The sequence below is a fragment of the Lottia gigantea genome (assembly GCF_000327385.1).
Source record: "Lottia gigantea unplaced genomic scaffold LOTGIsca_1, whole genome shotgun sequence".
Lineage (NCBI taxonomy): Eukaryota > Metazoa > Mollusca > Gastropoda > Lottiidae > Lottia > Lottia gigantea.
In genome coordinates, this window is record NW_008706746.1 from 469,589 (window position 1) to 491,614 (window position 22,026).

General features: G+C 32.5%; 1 protein-coding gene across 1 annotated transcript in view; it reads right to left on the reverse strand.

The window, feature by feature from the left end:
* LOTGIDRAFT_151884 (hypothetical protein) overlaps nucleotides 1–10,414 on the reverse strand; it is a gene marked incomplete at both ends in the record, with an annotated part of 55,122 nt that extends 44,708 nt beyond the window's left edge. Inside the window, 21 exons of the mRNA XM_009045384.1 lie at nucleotides 51–227; nucleotides 480–614; nucleotides 898–1,044; nucleotides 1,309–1,461; nucleotides 1,786–1,965; nucleotides 2,569–2,724; nucleotides 3,245–3,379; nucleotides 3,614–3,742; nucleotides 4,076–4,231; nucleotides 4,507–4,593; nucleotides 5,050–5,266; nucleotides 5,519–5,610; nucleotides 5,777–5,924; nucleotides 6,204–6,373; nucleotides 6,558–6,608; nucleotides 6,906–7,126; nucleotides 7,376–7,562; nucleotides 7,814–8,069; nucleotides 8,549–8,722; nucleotides 9,011–9,110; nucleotides 10,174–10,414. Coding sequence (XP_009043632.1) covers nucleotides 51–227; nucleotides 480–614; nucleotides 898–1,044; nucleotides 1,309–1,461; nucleotides 1,786–1,965; nucleotides 2,569–2,724; nucleotides 3,245–3,379; nucleotides 3,614–3,742; nucleotides 4,076–4,231; nucleotides 4,507–4,593; nucleotides 5,050–5,266; nucleotides 5,519–5,610; nucleotides 5,777–5,924; nucleotides 6,204–6,373; nucleotides 6,558–6,608; nucleotides 6,906–7,126; nucleotides 7,376–7,562; nucleotides 7,814–8,069; nucleotides 8,549–8,722; nucleotides 9,011–9,110; nucleotides 10,174–10,414 — 3,312 coding nt within the window. The remainder of the gene's footprint in view (nucleotides 1–50; nucleotides 228–479; nucleotides 615–897; nucleotides 1,045–1,308; nucleotides 1,462–1,785; nucleotides 1,966–2,568; nucleotides 2,725–3,244; nucleotides 3,380–3,613; nucleotides 3,743–4,075; nucleotides 4,232–4,506; nucleotides 4,594–5,049; nucleotides 5,267–5,518; nucleotides 5,611–5,776; nucleotides 5,925–6,203; nucleotides 6,374–6,557; nucleotides 6,609–6,905; nucleotides 7,127–7,375; nucleotides 7,563–7,813; nucleotides 8,070–8,548; nucleotides 8,723–9,010; nucleotides 9,111–10,173) is intronic.
* Nucleotides 10,415–22,026: the final 11,612 nt, after the last annotated feature.

Below are 22,026 nucleotides of genomic sequence, written 5' to 3' on the forward strand. Positions count from 1 at the left end.
TCTTTTCATAATGTACTTAATGTATAATGTATTTAAATCAAGACACCAACCTTTGAGAACTGGACTACGACTGGACCAATTTCTTTCTGAGTTTCTGATGTATCAAAGGTTTTTCTTGAAGATTTTATTTCTTCTAATGTACTCATCCATAGTTTCATATTGTTATCAAGACGACCATAGAGTACATCGGCGTTCAAATCCCATAGTGATTGGTAACGGAACCAAACCTGAAATATAAATTAGATTTTTGAGAAATGCCAAATTCTGGGTACAAAATTTAAGCAGACTTTTAATTCTTACATTTCTCAAACTTGGATGTATGCAATGAGGGAAAAAATTTATCAAATCAGGATCAAATCAAATTTTCCTGGCTAGTTACTAAAGATGAATTCAAAGGATACTTAAATAAAGTTAGTCAAGAATCTGCAAAAACAAATCAAATGATCAAAGACAAACTTAAAAATCTAATTCCAACTTACAGTGACATAATCTTCAAGTTCTTTAATGGTTTTATTGATGGCGCTGTAGGCATCTTCCAGAACTTCAGGTCCCCCTGGCGTCTTCGTTAGAACATTTCTATATGTTATTTTAGCTGGGTCGACATCTAGACCAACCTGAAATTTAACATAGACCAATATAAATCTTGAAACAAAGCAACATAGACATAGTGACAGTCATTTTCTTTCGAGACTTTTAAGGTCGTTCAGGTTCAAGGTAGATTGCACCCTAAATGAAATATTTACAGTTATAAATTCAAAGTCAACTATGAACTAAACCAACTATTTCCTAACTGACTGCCAATACTTTAATCACTGTTGCCTTTCAAATCAAATCTATAACTAAATGGACAGATATTTTCAAATTTATCTTGAATGGCCAATATATTGTTAATGTTACCTGATATCGGGAGTGTTGAATTCTGGGTAATCCTGTAATTACGGCCTCCCAAGCGAATAATTCTTGTAAAACGTTGAATCGAGCATCTTCTACAGGTGGATTGAGATAGATAACTTGGTTGGTGATACGTAATTCATGAATTAAAGGCTACAAAATAGAAAATCTTACTGAAAACTAAGATAAAATTTCATGAAAATGCAAACCTGAAATTAAAACTCTTACCAAATCTTGTAGCGATATTCATAAAAGTATGAAAAAGAAAAAGTAGTTGAATAAAAAATTATTGTGGTTTAATTTTTTTTGGCTAAGTATATAGGGTCAAAATGCATCATTTCAATATCAAGTTCGTTTGATAATTATCATAATTGATGATAGTTATCAATATTGCGAGGCATTTAGAATTATCCATACCTTAATATGCGGTTCTCCACCAGGTTTAGGAGCTGGTGTTTTGGGTTCATCTGTATCCATAGAATGATCTACTACATCTTCTTCTTTCTTTATCAGACAGTCTGTCCAGGCTTTTAATCCTGCTTCTAGTCGAGCTGCTAGGCGTCTTTCAACCTACACAAAATATTATTTACATAATATGATTTTTATTTAATTGAAGCAATTATATATTGCAATGGAGCTTTACATACTACTTTTCTGCTCCAGTTTGAGCTAACACCATAAGTGTGCAATGAGAGAAATATTGCAAAATCATTCTACTTTTTAAATTTCGAACTTTCATCTGATCTTGAATGTTACTCCTCCAACAACCTGCATACATCACTCAAGAAAACCAAGCGGAAAGATCAAAACCCAGAATGAATCTCCTAGTGAGTGAGTAATGATCTATTAACTGAACCTTTCCAGCTCTGAAATTCAAAATAATAGTGCTCTTACCTCTTCATCCATTTTGGCCACCCATTGAGGAAGATTAGAAAATGAATGTAAACTGAGATTATCTACTGCTTTCTGTATCTTATTTAAAATAGCTTTAAACGTAGTAGCGTTATAGTTACAGGTATCTAGAGCTTTAACTTCTACATTAATTTCAGCTTCCATAGCCAATAAATCATCCACCTGAAATAACATTGTTAGATTTTAAACATAGTATAACATTGTGATACATTTTAAACATAGTATAACATTATGTTACATTTTAAACATAGTATAACATTGTGATACATTTTAAACATAGTATAACATTATGTTACATTTTAAACATAGTATAACATTATGTTACATTTTAAACATAGTAAAACATTATGTTACATTTTAAACATAGTATAACATTATGTTACATTTTAAACATAGTAAAACATTATGTTACATTTTAAACATAGTAAAACATTATGTTACATTTTAAACATAGTATAACATTATGTTACATTTTAACTAGTACCATATAATATCGTTAAAATTAAATTCACTTTCATATGCACATTTCTAAAATTCTTACCAAATTGAATCATTGTTACATTTACAAAACTAATTCAAATTGTAGAGTCTTGACTCATATTTTCAGTTAAAATATAACACTTTCACTCTCAGAACTAAGATAAGCTTTCATACCCTTTCATATTTGAAAGATGTTCCATCTAAATTTCAATCATTGTGATGTTTAAGACTAAATGATCGAAAATACATTTAAAAGGCAGAAATCAGAAGAATTATTAAACTGACCTTTTCCTGGAAGGTGAAGACCCCATCTGACAGTCTCTGTACATACGTATCTAGTTTATAGGATTCCCAGACCAAACTACAACCTTCAGCTATCAATTCTTGAACATCTTTCCTCAAACCAGCTACTAATAATGCTAGTGGACTCTTGGTGTCAATCTGTAAACAAATTAAATACAATAGAGTTTTACATGCCTACTTCTTCTGGTTCTAATCAAGCTAAAAAGAGCAATTGGGGAAATTTCAGGGAATCAAACCACACACATTAAATTTTTAGCTGTTATGTAACACAGACTAACATATGAATAGCTGTTATAACACATAAAGTAACACTGCAATATAAAGGGCCATATGCAGCGCTCGTACTCTATCTAAACTTTGACTAAAGTTAGACTTAAGTCGAACTTTAGGTATGCACTGGTCGATCTTTACGAAAGTCGTGCTTAAATTTGACTATCAAATGTAGAAAATGAAAGCCTTAATCCTAACTTTGTAAAGTTTGACTTGAGCCAAAGTTCAACTTTGTCAAGGTAGGTCAAGGTCAAGGTAAGAGCGCTGCATACGGCCCAAAGAGTAATGGGAATTACTGCTAATCCCAGACTGCCACTAGGTTTGTCAACTGGACATCTCATTTAGAGAGTATATGAAATGAAAATAGCAATTAAGATGTCCTACATACCTTATCTAAAGTTCGTTCATATGTCTGTACACTTTCTATGAGAGAGATAGCAAAGGGGTACAGCTGATTCGCTTGATGTGCTTTATTGACAATTACCAATGGAACACGGAATCCTAGCCAACGTAGATTTCGTACCTATAAATAACAATTTATAAATCTAAAAACTTCTAGACATAAATAGATGATTTTATGTCTTATTTTTCTTAGAATTTTGTTTAGAATCTAAAATAAGTCACACTGGAACTTCTATTAAGTTTCTATTAACTTGAACAAGAATCTGTAGTAAACCTTTTACTATCTTTTGAAAATTGGTATAAAATGTAAAAGTTGCCACATTCTTGATTCAAAACAAAAATATACATGACTTACCTCTTTTGATAGTTGGATTATCTCAGGTTGAAAGTTGGTCATTAGTTTGAGTATGTTACCTTTATTTAAAACTCTCATTGTTTGTATGACAAATATTCTACCTGTCACGTTCAGCTGACGATTCTGAACCTAATAATATATAATAGTAATCATTATCTAAACAAAGTCTAATCAATATTAAAACAAAACCTGAAAAAAGCTAATTTGTCTGAAAATCACATAGTGCGAACTTTATTGGCTGTTGTGATGCCACGCTGAGTATGCTTACTCTATTAGACACCTTATACCACTCTTCATTATGAAATACTTACTCATTTATGATTTATATACTTCTTCATTTGAAAAGCTCAAGCTGCTAGCAATGTATTGCTAAATTGTTATTTTGGATATTGTTTTTCGGTTCAGGTTGTTAGTAACTTGAGTTTTTATTATTCCGATATTTTGTTCAAGATGATTTCCTACCTTTCTCGTCCACTCGTCAAATAATTCCTGTGTATTTAGCTTCATTCTAAAACTATCTCCATCATTTTTTAATTTCTGACCCTCAACGTGGCTTTCCCAGCCTTTACCTAATACATCCTCAACACGTCTCATATAGGCATTCAACTGTCTCTCAATCTATAATGTAAAAAAAAGGATATATTAATTTCAGATCAGGCTGTAACACAAATAGATTGTTAGAATTTTTGTTTTATTTCAGAGGCCCTAAGATATTGTTAGCCTCTTTTGCAATAGTGACGTCACATAGAGTTTAGTATTTCTATGATTACAGAGACCACAGAAATTTAACTGAAAATAAGAATGATGCAAACAGAAGCCATAAATAGCCCAAATACACATACAAAATCTGGAATACCTCCAAAACCCCTTTTAAGATATAAAGGTAAATATACCTGTCTAGCCCAGATGATAGAACCAGATACTGGGGGTAGATCTCTCACTTTACTCATTCTACAGGCTTTACTCTGGGGATACTGCACCTATTAAATATAACAGATTCATGGTCTGGTGAACAAACAGATAGAAAATTTCTAAAATTGATTCCATGTTATGGGCTTGAAGTTAATGGAATGAATAAACATTTTTTTTTCTATCATATAATGAAATCAATAACAGTCAAGTGCCCAATGGCGGAAATTATCACTGAGAAAAGCAGTAACTTATGAACTCTATCAGTTTCTAATTGTTGTATTATACATACATATGCCTTTTGCAAATAAGTTCACATAAAGTATTCTGTTCTTTGATACACCCCCCTATAATATATAGTAGAGACTGTAAGCAGTAACTTGCGAACTCTTTTACAAGTAGTCAAAAGTCGTATAAAGCATAGCCTGTTGTAAATGGATTTACACAAATTATTCTGTTCCTTTCAAAGCTGAAACCAAACAACTGTTCCATGCCATTTAATAAAATTGTATACTTTTTTAACCTACCTTGAATTTTTCATGGAGTGACTCAATATCATCTTTGACTCTCTGTATCAATTGTGTTTGATATTCTCGGATGGCACCACGAATGTGTGGCCGTACAAACAGAGCATTAAATCTCGAGAAGATACGGAACATTTCGTTGGCATTACGAGCTGTACCAAGTTGATCTCGAAGTCGAGCTGTAATTCTAGTCTCTACTCTATCGATTCTTTCATCGTATCTGTTCACGAAAAAAAAAAATCTTTAATCATCTTGATCAAATTTTAAAATGAAAATACTGATACACCAACAGATAAGCTTTGGACACATAATTATCAAAATATACCTGAGTGGCAAGTGAAGAGTACCAAGTGATGTTATAACCTCATACGCTTTAAGTTAACATACTTGGTGTTCTGGGTATATGATATTTTAAAGGGTTAAAGTAAGTTCATATTTACTAAACTATTGGTAAATTCTAAGAAATACAAACCTTTTAATAGCAGCTTCCCAAGAGTCAGAACCTTCTTTAGAAACTTCTAATACATCAACTTCTTTTACATTTTCATAAGCTAGGTTAACTTCCTGTTAATATAGTAAATATCAACCATTACAAATCACTTAGCTGAGAGCTTGCTTTTATTGAATTTAATTTGGGGTACTAACCAATTTTTAGGGAGCCCTGTATCCATCTGGTGCCGCTACTGTATTGATGAAAGATTTTGATAATTTAAAAAGGCAAGATCCTTACCTCAATGGCATTAGCATCAGCTGCTTCATCTACAACAGGTTCTCCCTTAATAACATCCCCATCTTCCCCGGGGGTACCAGCTCGACCAGTTACTGGGCGTAGTACACGCATAATAACTTGACGTAACTGTTCATGTTGTCTTCGGAATCTAAATATCAAAAAGAACAAATATACTTACGCATTTTAACACAAGAGAAATATGGAGGCTTATACACCGGATCTGACACAACAAGGTTTGACACGACAAAAATAGAAATAGGAAATACATACACTATACATTCTGTGTACGACACAAAACAACACAATATCCTCCAATACGACAAATCATTTTGACAGTCAAAAGGTGTGCATTGAAAGATCAAGTCATGTTGTGATGTACTGTGCCATACCATTTTATATCTCATGTTTATATCAATTTCCAACTTACTTTCTCATATGATCTAATCTGGCTTGAAGTCGTTTGTGAGCAGGATTCACTCTCCAAACCATACGTAGATGTTCTTCCCGCTTCTTTTTAACCAGATCTCGTAACATGGCCTGTAGTTTATCATACTCATCATCCCAAGCTACGAACACGTCAAAACAGGCTGACATCACCTATAATATAGAAATAATATTAAAATAACATCGCGTTATATTTCATAACTTAATTTACTATATTTGTTATACAGGACCATGTCCTTGTGTATTGGAACTTATTTTGACTCATATCAAATAAAGAGTTTATTATTACTATTTTTTTTAAGTTTTATGTAAATCCTATATCTGATATAATTCCTACCTTTTCAAATTCATCATAAGGAATATGCATCAATCTTCTTGTTCCTAGAACCTAAAAGAATAAAATATCAGCATGAAAATTCAGTAAAAAAAAAAAAAAAAAAATATCACCTTTTTGTGCTCATGATGACTGTTGCCAGTTGTCTGGAGCATCATAATCTTAATATGATTGCAAATAAACAATACTTGTTTACATCTGAATAGTTAATGTTGTTAAATTCATATTACAAGAATTGTAACCAAAAAAACCCTAAATCATTGTCTTGTGGAATATTTCAGGATATATTTTCAAAAATTTCTAAGGCACTTATTACCTAGGAAAATATATTTTCTTAAAATAAAATTTTACCTTCAACAATTGTGCACTAAGGTCTCTGGAAATAGCCTCCACTAATCTCAGGGCTCTCTGGATCGGATATTTAGTAGGTCTTATTTTACGAAGATGTAAGAATATAGCCTGTAGTGCCTGTCTGATTTTATCAAGTTCGGTGGCAGAGAGTAAATCGTTAATTGGGAAATCTTTCATCAGTTGGTTATAATCGTTTACTGTAGCCATGGCTTGTTTTAATCCTGAAACATAGTTTTGATACATGAATTCAAGAAATTAGAATTTAAGAAATAGAGTCGTTGCCTTAGAACTTGCAAAAACCACAGACGTCTGATTAATAATTGGAATAATGCAAACACATGCAATAAGTGTCCCGATTCACATTATATATTTTGAAAACTCTTTACAATCCCTTTGATCTTCAAGGTATAACTGGATTATTTGTATTCATGTTTCATACAATGATTTTCGAAATTAAATTATATACGAACCTGTATCTGTGTCAAAACTGACGGTAGCGTGAAATCTTTTACCATGTTTTAAAATATCTAAGGTTAAAACAACTTCGATACTTTCTCTCTTCTCCTGTATACGTAATAATGCTCGTTCTAAATTCAACCAGAAACTTATTTCTTGTAGAGCTGTACCAGACGCTGGATCTCGGTCTAATTTTGTTACCTGGAAATATAGTCAATTGCAGTATTGAAATACTGTCCTCTATTTCTAAAGTAAATTCATCAAACATTTATTTCTATGGACTTGAAGACATTCCAAGACCAATTTGAAATTGAGGAATCTGGGAAAATATTTTCAGTTTTCAAGATATTAAAAAAGGATAACATTAAAACCTATTGATGTGGAAAAAGCTGAGATTTTGACATTAATGCATCAATTAGTGAAAAAACATTCTGAAAAAAATAAGCGAATACCTTTTGAATTTCTCTGATCCATCTATTAACACCACTCTGAAGATTGTTCAAAAACTGAGCATCTTCCACCTTATTTCCAAAATCTTCTACTTTCGGTTTGCGATTCTCATCAGCACATTTTTTAATTATCTGCGAGACTATTGGGTTGACAGGAAGTGTGATTTCTGGGATATCTATGTTCTGTTGCAGATGTAATAACCCCATTTCTAATTCTGCAATTTTCTTTTCAACTGTAGGAGCCATTTTATCTCCATCTCTGAAAGTGAAATAATGAACTGCAGCCAACAGATACTATGGGTGGACATTTTCTATAATATACCGATATTAGTTCTCTGAAGATCGCATAGCGTGAATAACATAAATAACATTTTCAAGAATAACTGACTATGTAGATAAAGTATCTGTAATATGTGCATAGCCTGTATGCAGTTTACGACTATTACTTGATTTGATAAATTTGTTTTTCGATAATTAACGATAACTCGCGTTCCATATAAAGTGTTTTTTTTTTTTTTAATCCGCGAATGGAATCACAAATTTCCTCCCTGACTTGACTGAAATTGTTGGAAACTATTTATAAGACGGTGGACCTACATTACGAAATATCACTTTTATAAATATTGAAACTTTGAAGATAAAATGTTAAATTTTAACACTTTTATCCACATTGTGATTGTATTGTGACCCTTGTATTACATTACCAACAGAAGACAAAAACACATAACATGAACTAACCTTTCAGCTTTGCCTGTTTCTCTAATGTAAGACTTGAAGAAAGGGGCTACCGCATTACTGACGTAGGCATGAAGAGTCTCGTAAGGTGACCCTTCACTGAAATTCATAATACGAAGCTGAGACGGGAAACTTTTATCAGCTTCCACCACTTGACCTCTCTTGATGAGTACCACACTGGAAAAATTCATAAAAATGGAATGAAATGGAGTTTTACATCCTACTTTTATGTAGAAATTTACATTGAGAAAAGAAAGGGCATGGTGTTACTCTTAGAACACAAAGGGATTAAAAAAATCTGATCAAAATCAATTTTAAATATTTGAAATCATTTTGTTATTTCCAATGATTTTCTTTAGAAAATACTATTTAGAGTATTAAAAAATATTTCAATATATATATAAACAGAAACATACCTCCAGTTATATGACTCAATTTTTATACGATATTGAAATATCAGCCTACCTTGACATTTTGGAGTTTGAGAAATGAACTTCTGAAGTGATGATGTAGGAGGTTGTTCCTTCTCCATCTCCTCCTCCCTCACTAACTTCCTCACTTTCATCTTCAAAATAAAGTATTTATTTCATTAGCAAAATAAACTAGAACTGTGTATTAGGGTTGGCTTATTTTCGTTCTAAAATGTACACTCTACTGTCAGACCACATAAATATCTCAATCTGAATTCTAATATGATTTAAACAATATATATTTCAGATTTACACAAGTATAAAAACATATATACATATATCTATGGTTTCCGAAAATATCAATGGGCCTACTGAAAAAATATAATGACAGTCACATGTCTGTCATGTCAATTCATAACAATTGTCTTTGGATTGGACTAATCAACAGAGAAAATAAACTTTTTGTGGGGAGACAGAGGCCAGCACTTAATTACAAACATAATTTTGCACAAAATTATAAGGAATTTTTCGTTTTAAATTGAGATATGACTCATAAATAAAACATTGTAAATCAATCTACAGCTAGCTGCAACAGGTGTCCCCTCTTTCTATACTTGATTGTACAAAATCAATATATCGTTTTGTAGCTTTTATTATTTTGCAGAATAAGCCAACAGGTACCGGTATATCGAAAAAAAAATAAAAAGGATTTGATTAATCAATACTGCAGAATATTTTTGCAAATAATACAAAGATTAATCATAGCCAGCCTGTGGGATGCAAAATGAAATACCGGTAGCGAGATGTGGAAAACCAGTATCATTTGACTGATGCAAGATAGGTCACAGTGTCCCATTCATGTCTGGATCGAAAATACAACTACACCAGATATTTCTTTCATTTGATTTTAAATTTCTATGAAAATTTCTTGGTCAATTCTGAGATTAAAGAGCACAAATTAGACTCTATAGACAGACAGGATCAAAAAAAAGTGGCATAAAAATCAACTTAAAATGGTTTTCTGACACTCCCATTATCAAAATGACAAATTCTTTTGTAATGGCAGAACAACAAATTTTAAAGGCAATAAAGTCAGGCAGATTCTGGGGACTTTGCAGCCCTTCTAGTGTCCCTCAGAGGGGAAACGCCCCTTTAAGAACCCCCTCCTCCCCACTCCTTTCTCCCATTTTTATCTTCAATCTCTAGAAAGAAATTTACCTTTAGTGGAAGCTCTTTGAACCAACAACGCAGAAACTTGGGGGTCACTCAGGAATTTCTTCACGGACTCGACATGATTCTTGTCGGCGAAGGCTGCGTCCAGGGATTTCAGGCTTGGATCTTCATCTTCTAAAAGAACAGGGACGATACGGCGGAGATACTGGGTAAAGCTAGCCGTTTCTGCCACGGACAACGCCGGCGGTTCCTCAGCTGGTGGAGGAGCGGGCTGGGTGTCCGCCATCTCCGATGTCGAAAGCAACAACTAACTTTGTTCCTTCACCTCCGATTTCAACACGGTGAATGCTGGAACTAAATGAATATTGAGTTCTATGAGCTCAGTTCACCACAATATGATGTGATTATCCGGGCACTATATGTCAAAACGTCACTACCGAGCATGACTCATAAACTAGATTTGTCTCCCTTTAACTGTCAAATTTAATATGTAGACTACAAATCACACTTAACTTATTGTACCATATAATTTTCACCCTCTTGGCTCTTACGTCTATTTTAAGACGAGAACCCAATGACTTAATACTATGTCCAATGTCTTATTTTCCCTGCGCAGTCCACGATTTCATTGAAAGAACCCCGTCGCCTGGAATGAATTGGTGCTGTGGCTCAGATTTTGTACTCAGAAAATTTGAAGAATAAAACTGAAGGCCCCGAGAACTCATTTCTGATAATTTTGATGTAAAAACGTTTCAAAATCAATATCTTTTCTGTAAATGAGTCAATCTCTGCTGAACTGAAGAAAGTTTTGCTGGATCTTAATTCTCACTTGATGGGGCCCACCTCCCTACACCAGACCTCACCCTAACGACGGGGAGTAGGGACTGGAAAGAAATAACAATCATTTAATGATAATCTCTTTAATTGTTACATTAAGGAGTGTAAAAATCTAGAAATTCAAAAGTCTACTCAAACGGTGTTTATCAATCACAAGTTAACACTGTTCAAGGTTACTTTGAGTTTAAAAGATTATAAAGACGTAACGAGATTAAACTTTCCCGCCAAAACGTATCGTAGCTCTCTAACGTCGAAGGTAGAAAATGACAGTGCGATGTTCAGTATTGTAAATATTGTCGTGTGTGATATTGGACCGGTGTTATGATATCAACCATCTATTATCATTATATGGAGATGTATAATTGACAGATAAGTGAATTAGATAGGTCGAATTCGGTTCCATCAAACGAAAGGTGAGTTATTCAATTGATATAAGTCTCTCAAAGCTTAATATTGCCCTCCAATATTCCTTTCATTGAAGAACAACTCATTCCGAAGCCTACTATTAGTGTGCATAAAACTTTAACCAGTGATTGTTGTTCCATAAAGCTGTGTCTATATATCGTACTCACAATTGCTAAATTCCATTCAAAGACTTTACTATTAGTGTATATTAATGATACATTTCTTAGAGGAAATCCAGTTGTAGTTTAATCAGATTGCATAATAAACTGGTCCCCTATTCCATATAAAGCTTCTCACCAAAGAAACTGGTTGGGCCTATTGTCATCTCAACATTAATTGCACGAATTTCATGACATACACTAAAGTAACATCATTGTGGTTCCAAGTTTTCAATGCTACATAGACTATGTCCGGTCAAATCCTGCAGTCAATATTTTGACAGTATAAGGTTTTATAAGAGATACTCTCTTATAGAAGAGTTGACCTAGGTCACAAGTATTAGGTGCTATAAGAGATACTCTCTCATAGAAGCACTGGCCTAGGTCACAAGTAGGGACTGAATTTCAGCTTTGGAATACATCAATTTGATAGGAACCGTGAGATTTAGGCCGTACCTGTTGTTAGTGTAACGATAAGCAAAGAAAAAGGATCCAGTTTAATTTCATAAGGGTGTGTGTTTGTAAGCTTCATGATAACAGGATTATTTCCTGTCTTTCCACTGCTCAACAAAATATACGTTTTAAATAGCAAATATACTTAATTCCATGTACTGTAATTGACTATAATGCACCTTAAATGAAGTATATTTGACTGCAAATTTTTCACTAACATTCGGATTTTCAATTTCTTTTTCACTATAGCACTTTATTTCCAGTTCTTTATTAGTTACACAATGATAAAAATATTTCGTCCTGTGAATAGTGCACATTTTCACTCTAATTAAATTTTTTCTGGTCTTGTTCAAAAATAACTTCGGGGCATCATCGTGGCTCAGTAAGGGCAGACACTAGTGGTGGAGCCAAAAGGGGGTGGGGCAGAGGGATTTGGTCAAGATACATTATCCATTCAAATTTAGTTTTTACCAGTCTTGTTCAATTGGAGATCAAAAAGGATCTTTGTGGCTCAATAAGGGCATGCATTAGACACTAGAATCTCTGTGGTTCTATCATTGCAAATGTCAAGTTAGTACCTTCAGATTTCTCAACCTTGTTTTTTTCTGCCAGTGAAATATGTCATAATAAACTACATTCTCTTCCTACTTACATGGATTTACTCTGTGTTTGGCGTAATAACAAATAGAATGAGCATTTGAAACTACTGAGCTACATGTAGGCAATTAATCAATTGGGAGTTTATAAGGTTAATTGAAAGATTGTTTTTTTTTTTTTTATCTTGTAGAATTGAAAGATTGTTAATAACTGATAATAAACCTAGGTCTTGTCTTTTATAAAATCAATTTCAGATTCTCAACACAAAGGCAATCTAAGACTCTCACTAGACCTAGGCCAGTGCTTTCATGAGACTATGTTCTCATCACCATCTAACACTAGTATTTTGTAATTTGGTATTTCATAATTCATAGGAAAATGATTGTCAAAATTCAATTCAGAAAACAGTGAAGTCAGAGAGTAAGTTGATCCTCTTAAAGTGATGTAGAGTTGACATCCAAAGTTGCAGAGTGGCTATAGACTTTGTATAGAAACCTAGAGTGGATGCCTTTTTGGGTTTTGATATCCCACAATTCCTTATTTTATCAAGAATTGGGTTTAACATGACGCACTTTGATTGGTTTAAAATACTACCTTTGGGACAGGCTCTTGGTAGAAAACTTATTAGATTACAATGTAGAAACTATCAGAAAAAAAAGAAAAGATTGAGACTACCCTGGACTATGGATACAGTCTAGTCGATTCATTGTGAAAAAATTGAATTATGTCTGGAAGAACTGGTCTATTTGATTTATAGGTAAAATGTTGGTGACTGGAAGACAAAGACTTGTTGATTTATATGAAAGTTGACTGGTGTCTAGAGAAATAGAACAGATTGCTGACATCAGATCTATAAATAGAATCTATATTCCGTGGAATTTCTTTAACATTATGTTGGTGGGTTTTTCAGTTATTTCACTTGTTGACATTTCTCACAGTTTTAATCGTAGTTAATTGTGCGCTATGGGTTCGAATCTCTCGTATCAATCCAATTAATTACAACACAGCAGGATGTTAGACTATTTCATTGCATTAGCCTAGAAACAGAAGTAGATGTCCAACCAAAAAAGGGTACAGAACTGGGGCCTTATTCTTGAAAACTTAACTTAAACTGATTTTAGTATTCCAGTCATCTGATTGGTCAAACATTAAAAATGATTTTAAATTTTTTTTATAATCCAATCAGATTACTGTATTTCTTAAATTCTGGATTTTATCTAAGTTAAGTTTTGGAGAATAAGACCCCTGATTTGATTTTATCTCATTTTATTGACCTATATAGTAGTGGCAAGTGTCACACGCGAAGCAGACCATGCTTACTCTTTTCGATACACCAGGTGGCACTTCTCTTTGGAGGAATCCACTACTATACAACTTTTACTCCCGATTTTGCCATATTGTAGATGTAGATTAATGGAATTGTCTTGCTTTTATGCTGTTTATTGTTTGCAACATTATTTTTACAAGTTTGTAGCTTCACTGCAGTAAAAAAAAATCCAATGTGAAGTCTCGATGTATTACACAGAACATTAGGATGTTAAACTCTATTTCATTTCATTATGGCAAAAAGGAACAGAAAAGGATATAAAACCTCATTTCATTTCTTTTAGTAAAATAAGATAGAAAACAGTAGAACAAAACTTCATTTCATATCATAAAGTCAATAAAGATCAGAAGATTACAATTTCAAATTTGAATTCGTTTCTATTTGTCAATTCAGAATTGTATAATTTGAAATTTGATATATGCAAATAAATAAACCAAGCACTAACGATCAGAACAGCAAAATGGAACCTGAAATCCAAACAAAACTGTTTGCAATACATCAGTTGAAGCACGATATAGAAATACCACTGTTAAAATAGTGCCCAATACATCAATTGTAGCGCGATATAGAAATACCACTGTTAAAATAGTGCCCAATACATCAATTGTAGCGCGATATAGAAATACCACTGTTAAAATAGTGCCCAATACATCAATTGTAGCGCGATATAGAATACCACTGTTAAAATAGTGCTCAATACATCTATTGTAGAGTGATATAGAATACCACTGTTAAAATAGTACTCAATACATCAATTGTAGAGCTATATAGAAATACCACTGTTAAAATAGTGCCCAATACATCAATTGTAGAGAGCTATAGAAAAATCACTGTTAAAATAGTGCCCAATACATCAATTGTAGAGAGCTATAGAAAAATCACTGTTAAAATAGTGCTCAATACATCAATTGTAGAGCAATATAGAAATACCACTGTTAAAATAGTACTCAATACATCAATTGTAGAGCTATATAGAAATACCACTGTTAAAATAGTACTCAATACATCAATTGTAGAGTGATAAAGAAATGCCACTGTTAAAATAATGATTAATACATCAATTGTAGAGAGCTATAGAAAAATCACTGTTAAAATAGTGCTCAATACATCAATTGTAGAGCTATATAGAAATACCACTGTTAAAATAGTACTCAATACATCAATTGTAGAGCAATATAGAAACACCACTGTTAAAATAGTACTCAATACATCAATTGTAGAGTGATATAGAAATACCACTGTTAAAATAGTGCTCAATACATCAATTGTAGAGTGATATAGAAATATCTCTATTAAAATAGTGCTCAATACATCAATTGTATAGCTATATAGAAATAACACTGTTGAAATAGTGCTCAATACATCTATTGTAGAGCTATATAGAAATACCACTGTTTAAATAGTACTCAATACATCAATTGTAGAGCAATATAGAAACACCACTGTTAAAATAGTACTCAATACATCAATTGAAGAGTGATATAGAAATACCACTATTAAAATACTGCTCAATACATCAATTGTAGAGTGATATAGAAATACCACTGTTAAAATAGTGATCAATACATCAATTGTAGAGCTATATAGAAATATCACTGTTAAAATAGTGCTCAATACAACAATTGTAGAGCTATATAGAAATATCATTGTTAAAATAGTGCTCAATACATCTATTGTAGAGCTATATAGAAATAACACTGTTAAAATAGTGCTCAATACATCAATTGTAGAGCTATATAGAAATACTACTGTTAAAATAGTGTTCTATACATCAATTGTAGAGCGATATTATAGAAATACCACTGTTAAAATAGTACTCAATACATCAATTGTAGAGCGATATTATAGAAATACCACTGTTAAAATAGTACTCAATACATCAATTGTAGAGCTATATAGAAATACCACTGTTTAAATAGTACTCAATACATCAATTGTAGAGCAATATAGAAACACCACTGTTAAAATAGTACTCAATACATCAATTGTAGAGCTATATAGAAATACCACTGTTAAAATAGTACTCAATACATCAATTGTAGAGCAATATAGAAACACCACTGTTAAAATAGTACTCAATACATCAATTGAAGAGTGATATAGAAATACCACTATTAAAATACTGCTCAATACATCAATTGTAGAGTGATATAGAAATACCACTGTTATAGAAATACCACTGTCATAGAAATACCATTGTCATAGAAATGTATATTGATGAATAAATTTTTTTCCATCAAGCTCTGTCAATCTGTATATAATGTTTATCTACATTACAGTAATATTTATATGTATAATGAAGTTGAAGATAATTTTATTGAATATCGCTTCAGGGTTTTTCTCTGTTGGAATTCTCTTCTATTTCAGCTCATTATAAAAACCTGGAATATGATGGAATTTATTGATCTCCTGCGACTCATTCCATTTTACTTCTAGGATATAGGTCATGGAGATTGTATATAGACTGTTCTGCTGACATTAACATCAGGAATGACTTGGCTGTATTTGCCCGCCATGCCTGTTCTAATTCTAAAATGCCTGGTATTCTAGTGTAGAATATAGGCCATAGAGTTTTTTTTTATGTAGGCTGTTTTGCTGATTCTAGCGTCAGGGATAGAGCAGGATTGTCGATTTAGCTTTATTTGCCAGCCATGCCTGTTTTTTTAAATTTCCTGCTGGCTTTAATTTTGAATTATAGGCAAATTTTAATATTACAAATTGGCCTTTGGCTTATTTGACTAGGATATGAAAATTCTAACATCAAGAATATAAGACATGGTAGGACTCTCATCTTTCATCATGTGGAATGTTAACAAAAATAATGGGTGTTTTGACTGTTTGTTTACTGTTGTCAGAAATCATGGAAGCTCAATCCTTTCTAAATTCTGATTCCACAGCCAGTGCTTTCGAGATGTCCAGTGTCAGCTTATAAACCCTATCATCTATTATATTTGCTTCCAATTTAGGTCCGATTTAAGATATTTTCAATATAAGTCAATAAATAGGCTTCATTAGATGTTCATTTCTATTGACATCATTTCAATCATCATTTAAAAGAAATTCATTATTTTTTCCTTTTTAAATGAAGTTTATTTGAAAATTATGGCCATTTTGTTTAGATTCAATTCAGCGGCTATATTGGAATGGTAATGAACAGCAGTCTAGACTGGTTAATGGTCCTCTTTCTTATTCTAACTGACAGCACAGAAAGAAAACTTGGAATTTGTCCAGAATATTTTGACAGAAAGGTGAAGGTTCATAGACATGATAATGTCAGTTAATTTAAGCGGAAAGATTTTTGTCTCGGAAGAGTTTTATTTTGATGGATATTTATACTGTTACAGTGGATTACAACATGTATAAACATGAAGATATTAATGTATGACAATGTTAATCTGCCAGCTATGTCTGGTGAATAGAAAAGATGAAAGCGCCGTTATTTCTATGATCTGAATTGCAATACATGAAGCTGAAGTCCACATTATCGTTGCCATGAATTTCAAATTTTGATTCTTGATTATCAAAGTCGATTAAATATCAAAGCAGTATTTTGCAAAAGGGGTCGTTTTGAGTGGAAAACAGTGATGCAGTATCGCTTAAATTGAACCCTGGAGTGAAAATATACAAAGAGGTGGATTAAATAAATCAGAATAAATAAAAAGAAAAAGAAAGAATCTGATGTATGAACTTCATTCCATCTGAATCTGATACAACTCTATAATATTTGTATATTTCATTTGAATACTTCAATAATTTTTATTATTCTCAAATACAATAGATTTCCTCTTCTCAATCAATATACATCTTATTGTCACTAACTTTTTATCTATCAATATTTTATCTTTTTTACTAAACAAAATATTCCAGGCATTTTTTAAGATCAATATTTTCATTATCATAAAAAACACAAAAAATATGCTTAGTTATTTTTGTTTGGACTTTGCAATGGATTTTCCAACTTCCCCCCATAAATTAGTTTGTACCCATACTTCATTTCTGTTAAATTGAAGCCCCAAGAAGCCAATGGATTTCAGATGAATTTTGAGCATTTAGAGGGTTTAATTTTCTCTTCAAAATTAGGGGAGGGGAGGGCCATAGCCCTTAATATGCTACAAGATATATATATTATATGTGTAAGAATGCAATCTTTGAATGGCATCTAGTAAAGGTGTTGGAAATAATGAAAAAATTCTTATGGATTACAATTACTAACTTTATTTGAGCGATGTTTCGACCAGTGTTCTCTTGTCTTTATCAAGCAATGAATAATATTACAAAGATTAACAAGCATAATGTAAGAATGCATCAAATCAATTTAAGTTTTCAAAATGTTCCTTAGGAGAACCTGCCCTTACACTTTTGGAATCTCAATCCCATCAGATCATCCCACCCCCTATCTGTATCCCGAGTTCCTGGAGGCTGGCGCCACCACTGGTAGGAATTAGCATGGTTAACCCAACGTTAACGTCAGAAATAATTTGATGAGTAAATATCCCTTAAAGCAATTTGAATAATGCACATTGGTCACGCAATAAAGAGAATTTATTTCATCGGTTTCCTAATGGAACTTATTTGTTTCTTATTTTTATGTAATGATCAGCGTTTCGTGTCAGAAAACCTGATAAATTTAATAAAAATGAAAGCTGTGTTATTTTTATTCTGTGTTTAATTCTAATTGATTGAATTGAAAATATATTTATTATTTAAAGGGACAGATTTGCTATTTTTGGGGTGGATTTGGGTCTTGAATAATGTAAATAGTCTTTAGAAGTTCTAAAAATGTACAAAAATCACATAATTCCTTCAAAAATACCTCAAGCTAGGAATTTCAATTTGTATTTTTCTTTATTTTGTGGTGGAGTCATCACAGATAATTCTAGATAAATTGTTTGCTGCTATTTTAAACAGACAGTTGCACCATTTTTTGGATCAATCATACTTAAGTCTGAGAAACAGGAATTTTTCAGCTAAGCCAATCATTAATGATAGTGTTCACAGTACACTGTTGACATAAGAACCTTCAAGTCAATGTGTGTCCAGAATTACCACATTTGAAAGTTAAGACGTTGGCATAGAAAAGATATTTATAGAAATAGGAAAAGAAAATCTAAGTTTGAGATATTTTTGAAGTACATTTCTAGTACTGCTCAAATCAACCCCGCAAAATTACCCACTGTCCCTTTAAAGCAAGCTCAGTAGTCTTGTGAATTCTGCTCGGCCAGCAGTTTTTCTTAAAGAATGTGATAAATTCCAATTAACTGAGATTATCTCTTTCATTTTTTATAATCATGTTTTTATTTTAAAATCAATGAAAGGAGAAAAAACAAAGATGGCTGAACTATTTACAGGAATGTCTGGAATTTCTTTGAGTTCTTTTGATAAAATTCAATTAAATCAATATTTAGAATGGAAACATGATTTTATTATTGAAGTGTTGGATTTTATCTTCTGATTTAAAATGATAAGTACCATAATACCAAAGTTTACATGTTTGTAATGTATTGGTAGACTAGTTTCAGAATTCTAACAAATGCAAACATTTTTGGGTACACACTGTAACAAAATGCGCAAAATAAGCAACATTTCTATAGATCATGCATGTTTTTTGTTACACAGTTACATGGCATAGTACAGAGGAATTATAAAAAGATTTGCCAATCCCTGCGAACCTGTTCATAGAGTCACCCACTGTATATTCTTTTTTCTCTATATATTTTTAGGGGGATCACGGTGGCTCAGTAAGTTAGATGCTTTCTCGCTAATCTGAAGGTCTAGGGTTCAATCTCGGCATAGGTCAAGATGATACCTTCAGATTTTTCAACCCAGTTTCCCCCTGTCAGTGATGCTAGTAATGGATGTGTCAATAAACCAAGGCCCCATTTGCGACAGTCTGATCCCTCGACAGTTGGAAATCGAAAAATAGGAGGGTAATGCCGCTGTCCTTTCAAAATTTCCCTCATTGCACCCTGCATGGCGTTGCCCGTCTTCATTAGCCCACATGGTGCAGAAAAGTAGGACGTAAAACCCCATTCATTTCATTTCGTTTCTCCATATTTTTATACACTTATTTTATTTTAAATTTAATTATTTGAACACCTTATCCTTGAAACTGGATGACAGTTACTTCTATTTACTGACCTTATTTCGAAGTAGGCCTGTTGTAAACATAATCCACTATTCTTTTAAAGAGGTTTTCTAAAAAATGTATGTGTTTCAGGGACACTGATAGCATCAATTTGCACAATTTCAATTTTCAATGGTTTTTGCTAAACTAAGTGTTTGATGATTTCACTAATTGCAAAATTTGAAGGCCTTTCGCAATTAATGACGTCATCAAACACTTATTTATAGTGGAATTGCAGAAACCACAGACGTCTGCTTGAAAATTGGAATGGTGCAAATTGATACACATATAAAATTTAGAAAACATCTTTACAATCCCTTTAAGTCTATTAAGAGACATGTACATTGCAACACTTAATATATTTCTCAATGAATGAATGATCTTAAAAAGAACAACCTAATCAATCAATTGTAGATAGCCACCACTCTATCTAATTAATGTTGGCCGTATAGAAATTGTTCCCGTGAGGTTTGTTGTACATTTGATGTACTTTTTACGTCTAACTAACCAGAACTTTCAAATAGATCATCTGAATCTTTCTCTTTTAAGGGTATTTTAATTCATCTACCAGTCATAACCAGGCCCATAGGTAAGGGAGGCTAGAGGGTGCAAGATTTGACTAGATCCCTTTCATCAACTCCCTGAAACAATTGCATTGGATTTTGAGTTGAAAATATTTTTTCTTGTTATTTCTCCAGAAGTAATAATCTATGAATAATCTTCAGTAAAACATATTCTGTTTGAATTGAAATAGTTTTCATGTTGAAATCCATAGTCTCTACTTGTGACCTAGGCCAGTGCTTCTATAGGAGAGTATCTTCTATAACACCTATAACTAGATGCAAGAAGCATTTTATCATTATAGTGGCATGTGAAGTAACCATGAAAAGATACAAAATGAAACCTCTAGATTTAATTACCAGCTCTATTTACCAGTCATGAATGAATAGAAATAAAAAACTTCATCTGTGAAGTATTAAGATTTACAGCATCCGTTTTGTTACATCAGATATTAGATTCGTTTCATCTGTTAAAAACAATTTGTCTTTATAAAAGTGTGGATGAATCGAATCTACTATTTTCTTTCTGAAATCTCTCACAAGAATTCTGTGATATTCATTGTTAATTGTTAAATATTGATTTAAACAGCGCTTAAATTTATTAAAATAAATGATTGTACAGCTTTCGAGATTTGATAATGCACATATTTAAGAAACATTTCCCAAGATAATGGCAAGTGAAGTAAGCCATTAAATAAAGAGTGAAACCTAGATTTAAATCTGCAGATAACAATTTTTATATCCTGTAAGACTGAAGATAATTCTGCTTAAGACTGGGACGTATTGTTAACTTATACTTCTTTTATGGAATATATATGGAGACTTAAAAAACTAAACATCCAGATCTAGTCTAATTAAAAATAGACCAAACTTTCATTCTGTTTTTTTTTTGTTCGCTTTTACTTTTAATTTAACTACTTCAGTTAGCATCTAAAGACTGGTCCTATATGTTTTTTTTTTACCTAATCTGATGACATTTGCTTTAACCCATCATATTCCTTCACTCTTTCACAAAATACCGACGCTGGAGAGGGCATACATTTGATTGGTTAAAGCAGGATTAGGTCAGATTAATAGATTAATTTGACGAATGTTTAAGAGGCCAGTCTTTAGACCCTAACTGGAGTGGCAATATTCATTAGACTGCATCTAGACCAGAATTTTGATTCTATTGGATTTTATCTATCCTCATTCCTCCCATTGATTTATTGTAATTTCACACTCACTGACTTTAATCCTCTGATAAATACATCATGACCTCTGATGACCTCTTGATATAGCAGTTGTTGATTGACCAATAGAATTAATCAATTTTTATGGAACGTGGCTTTATCGCTAGTCGTTTCCAATGTAAATCATCTTTTGACAGGCTTATAGCTTCTATGATGAGCTAAAATGAAAAAAGCAGGGCTCTGGTTTTCAAAAGGATGTCAACCA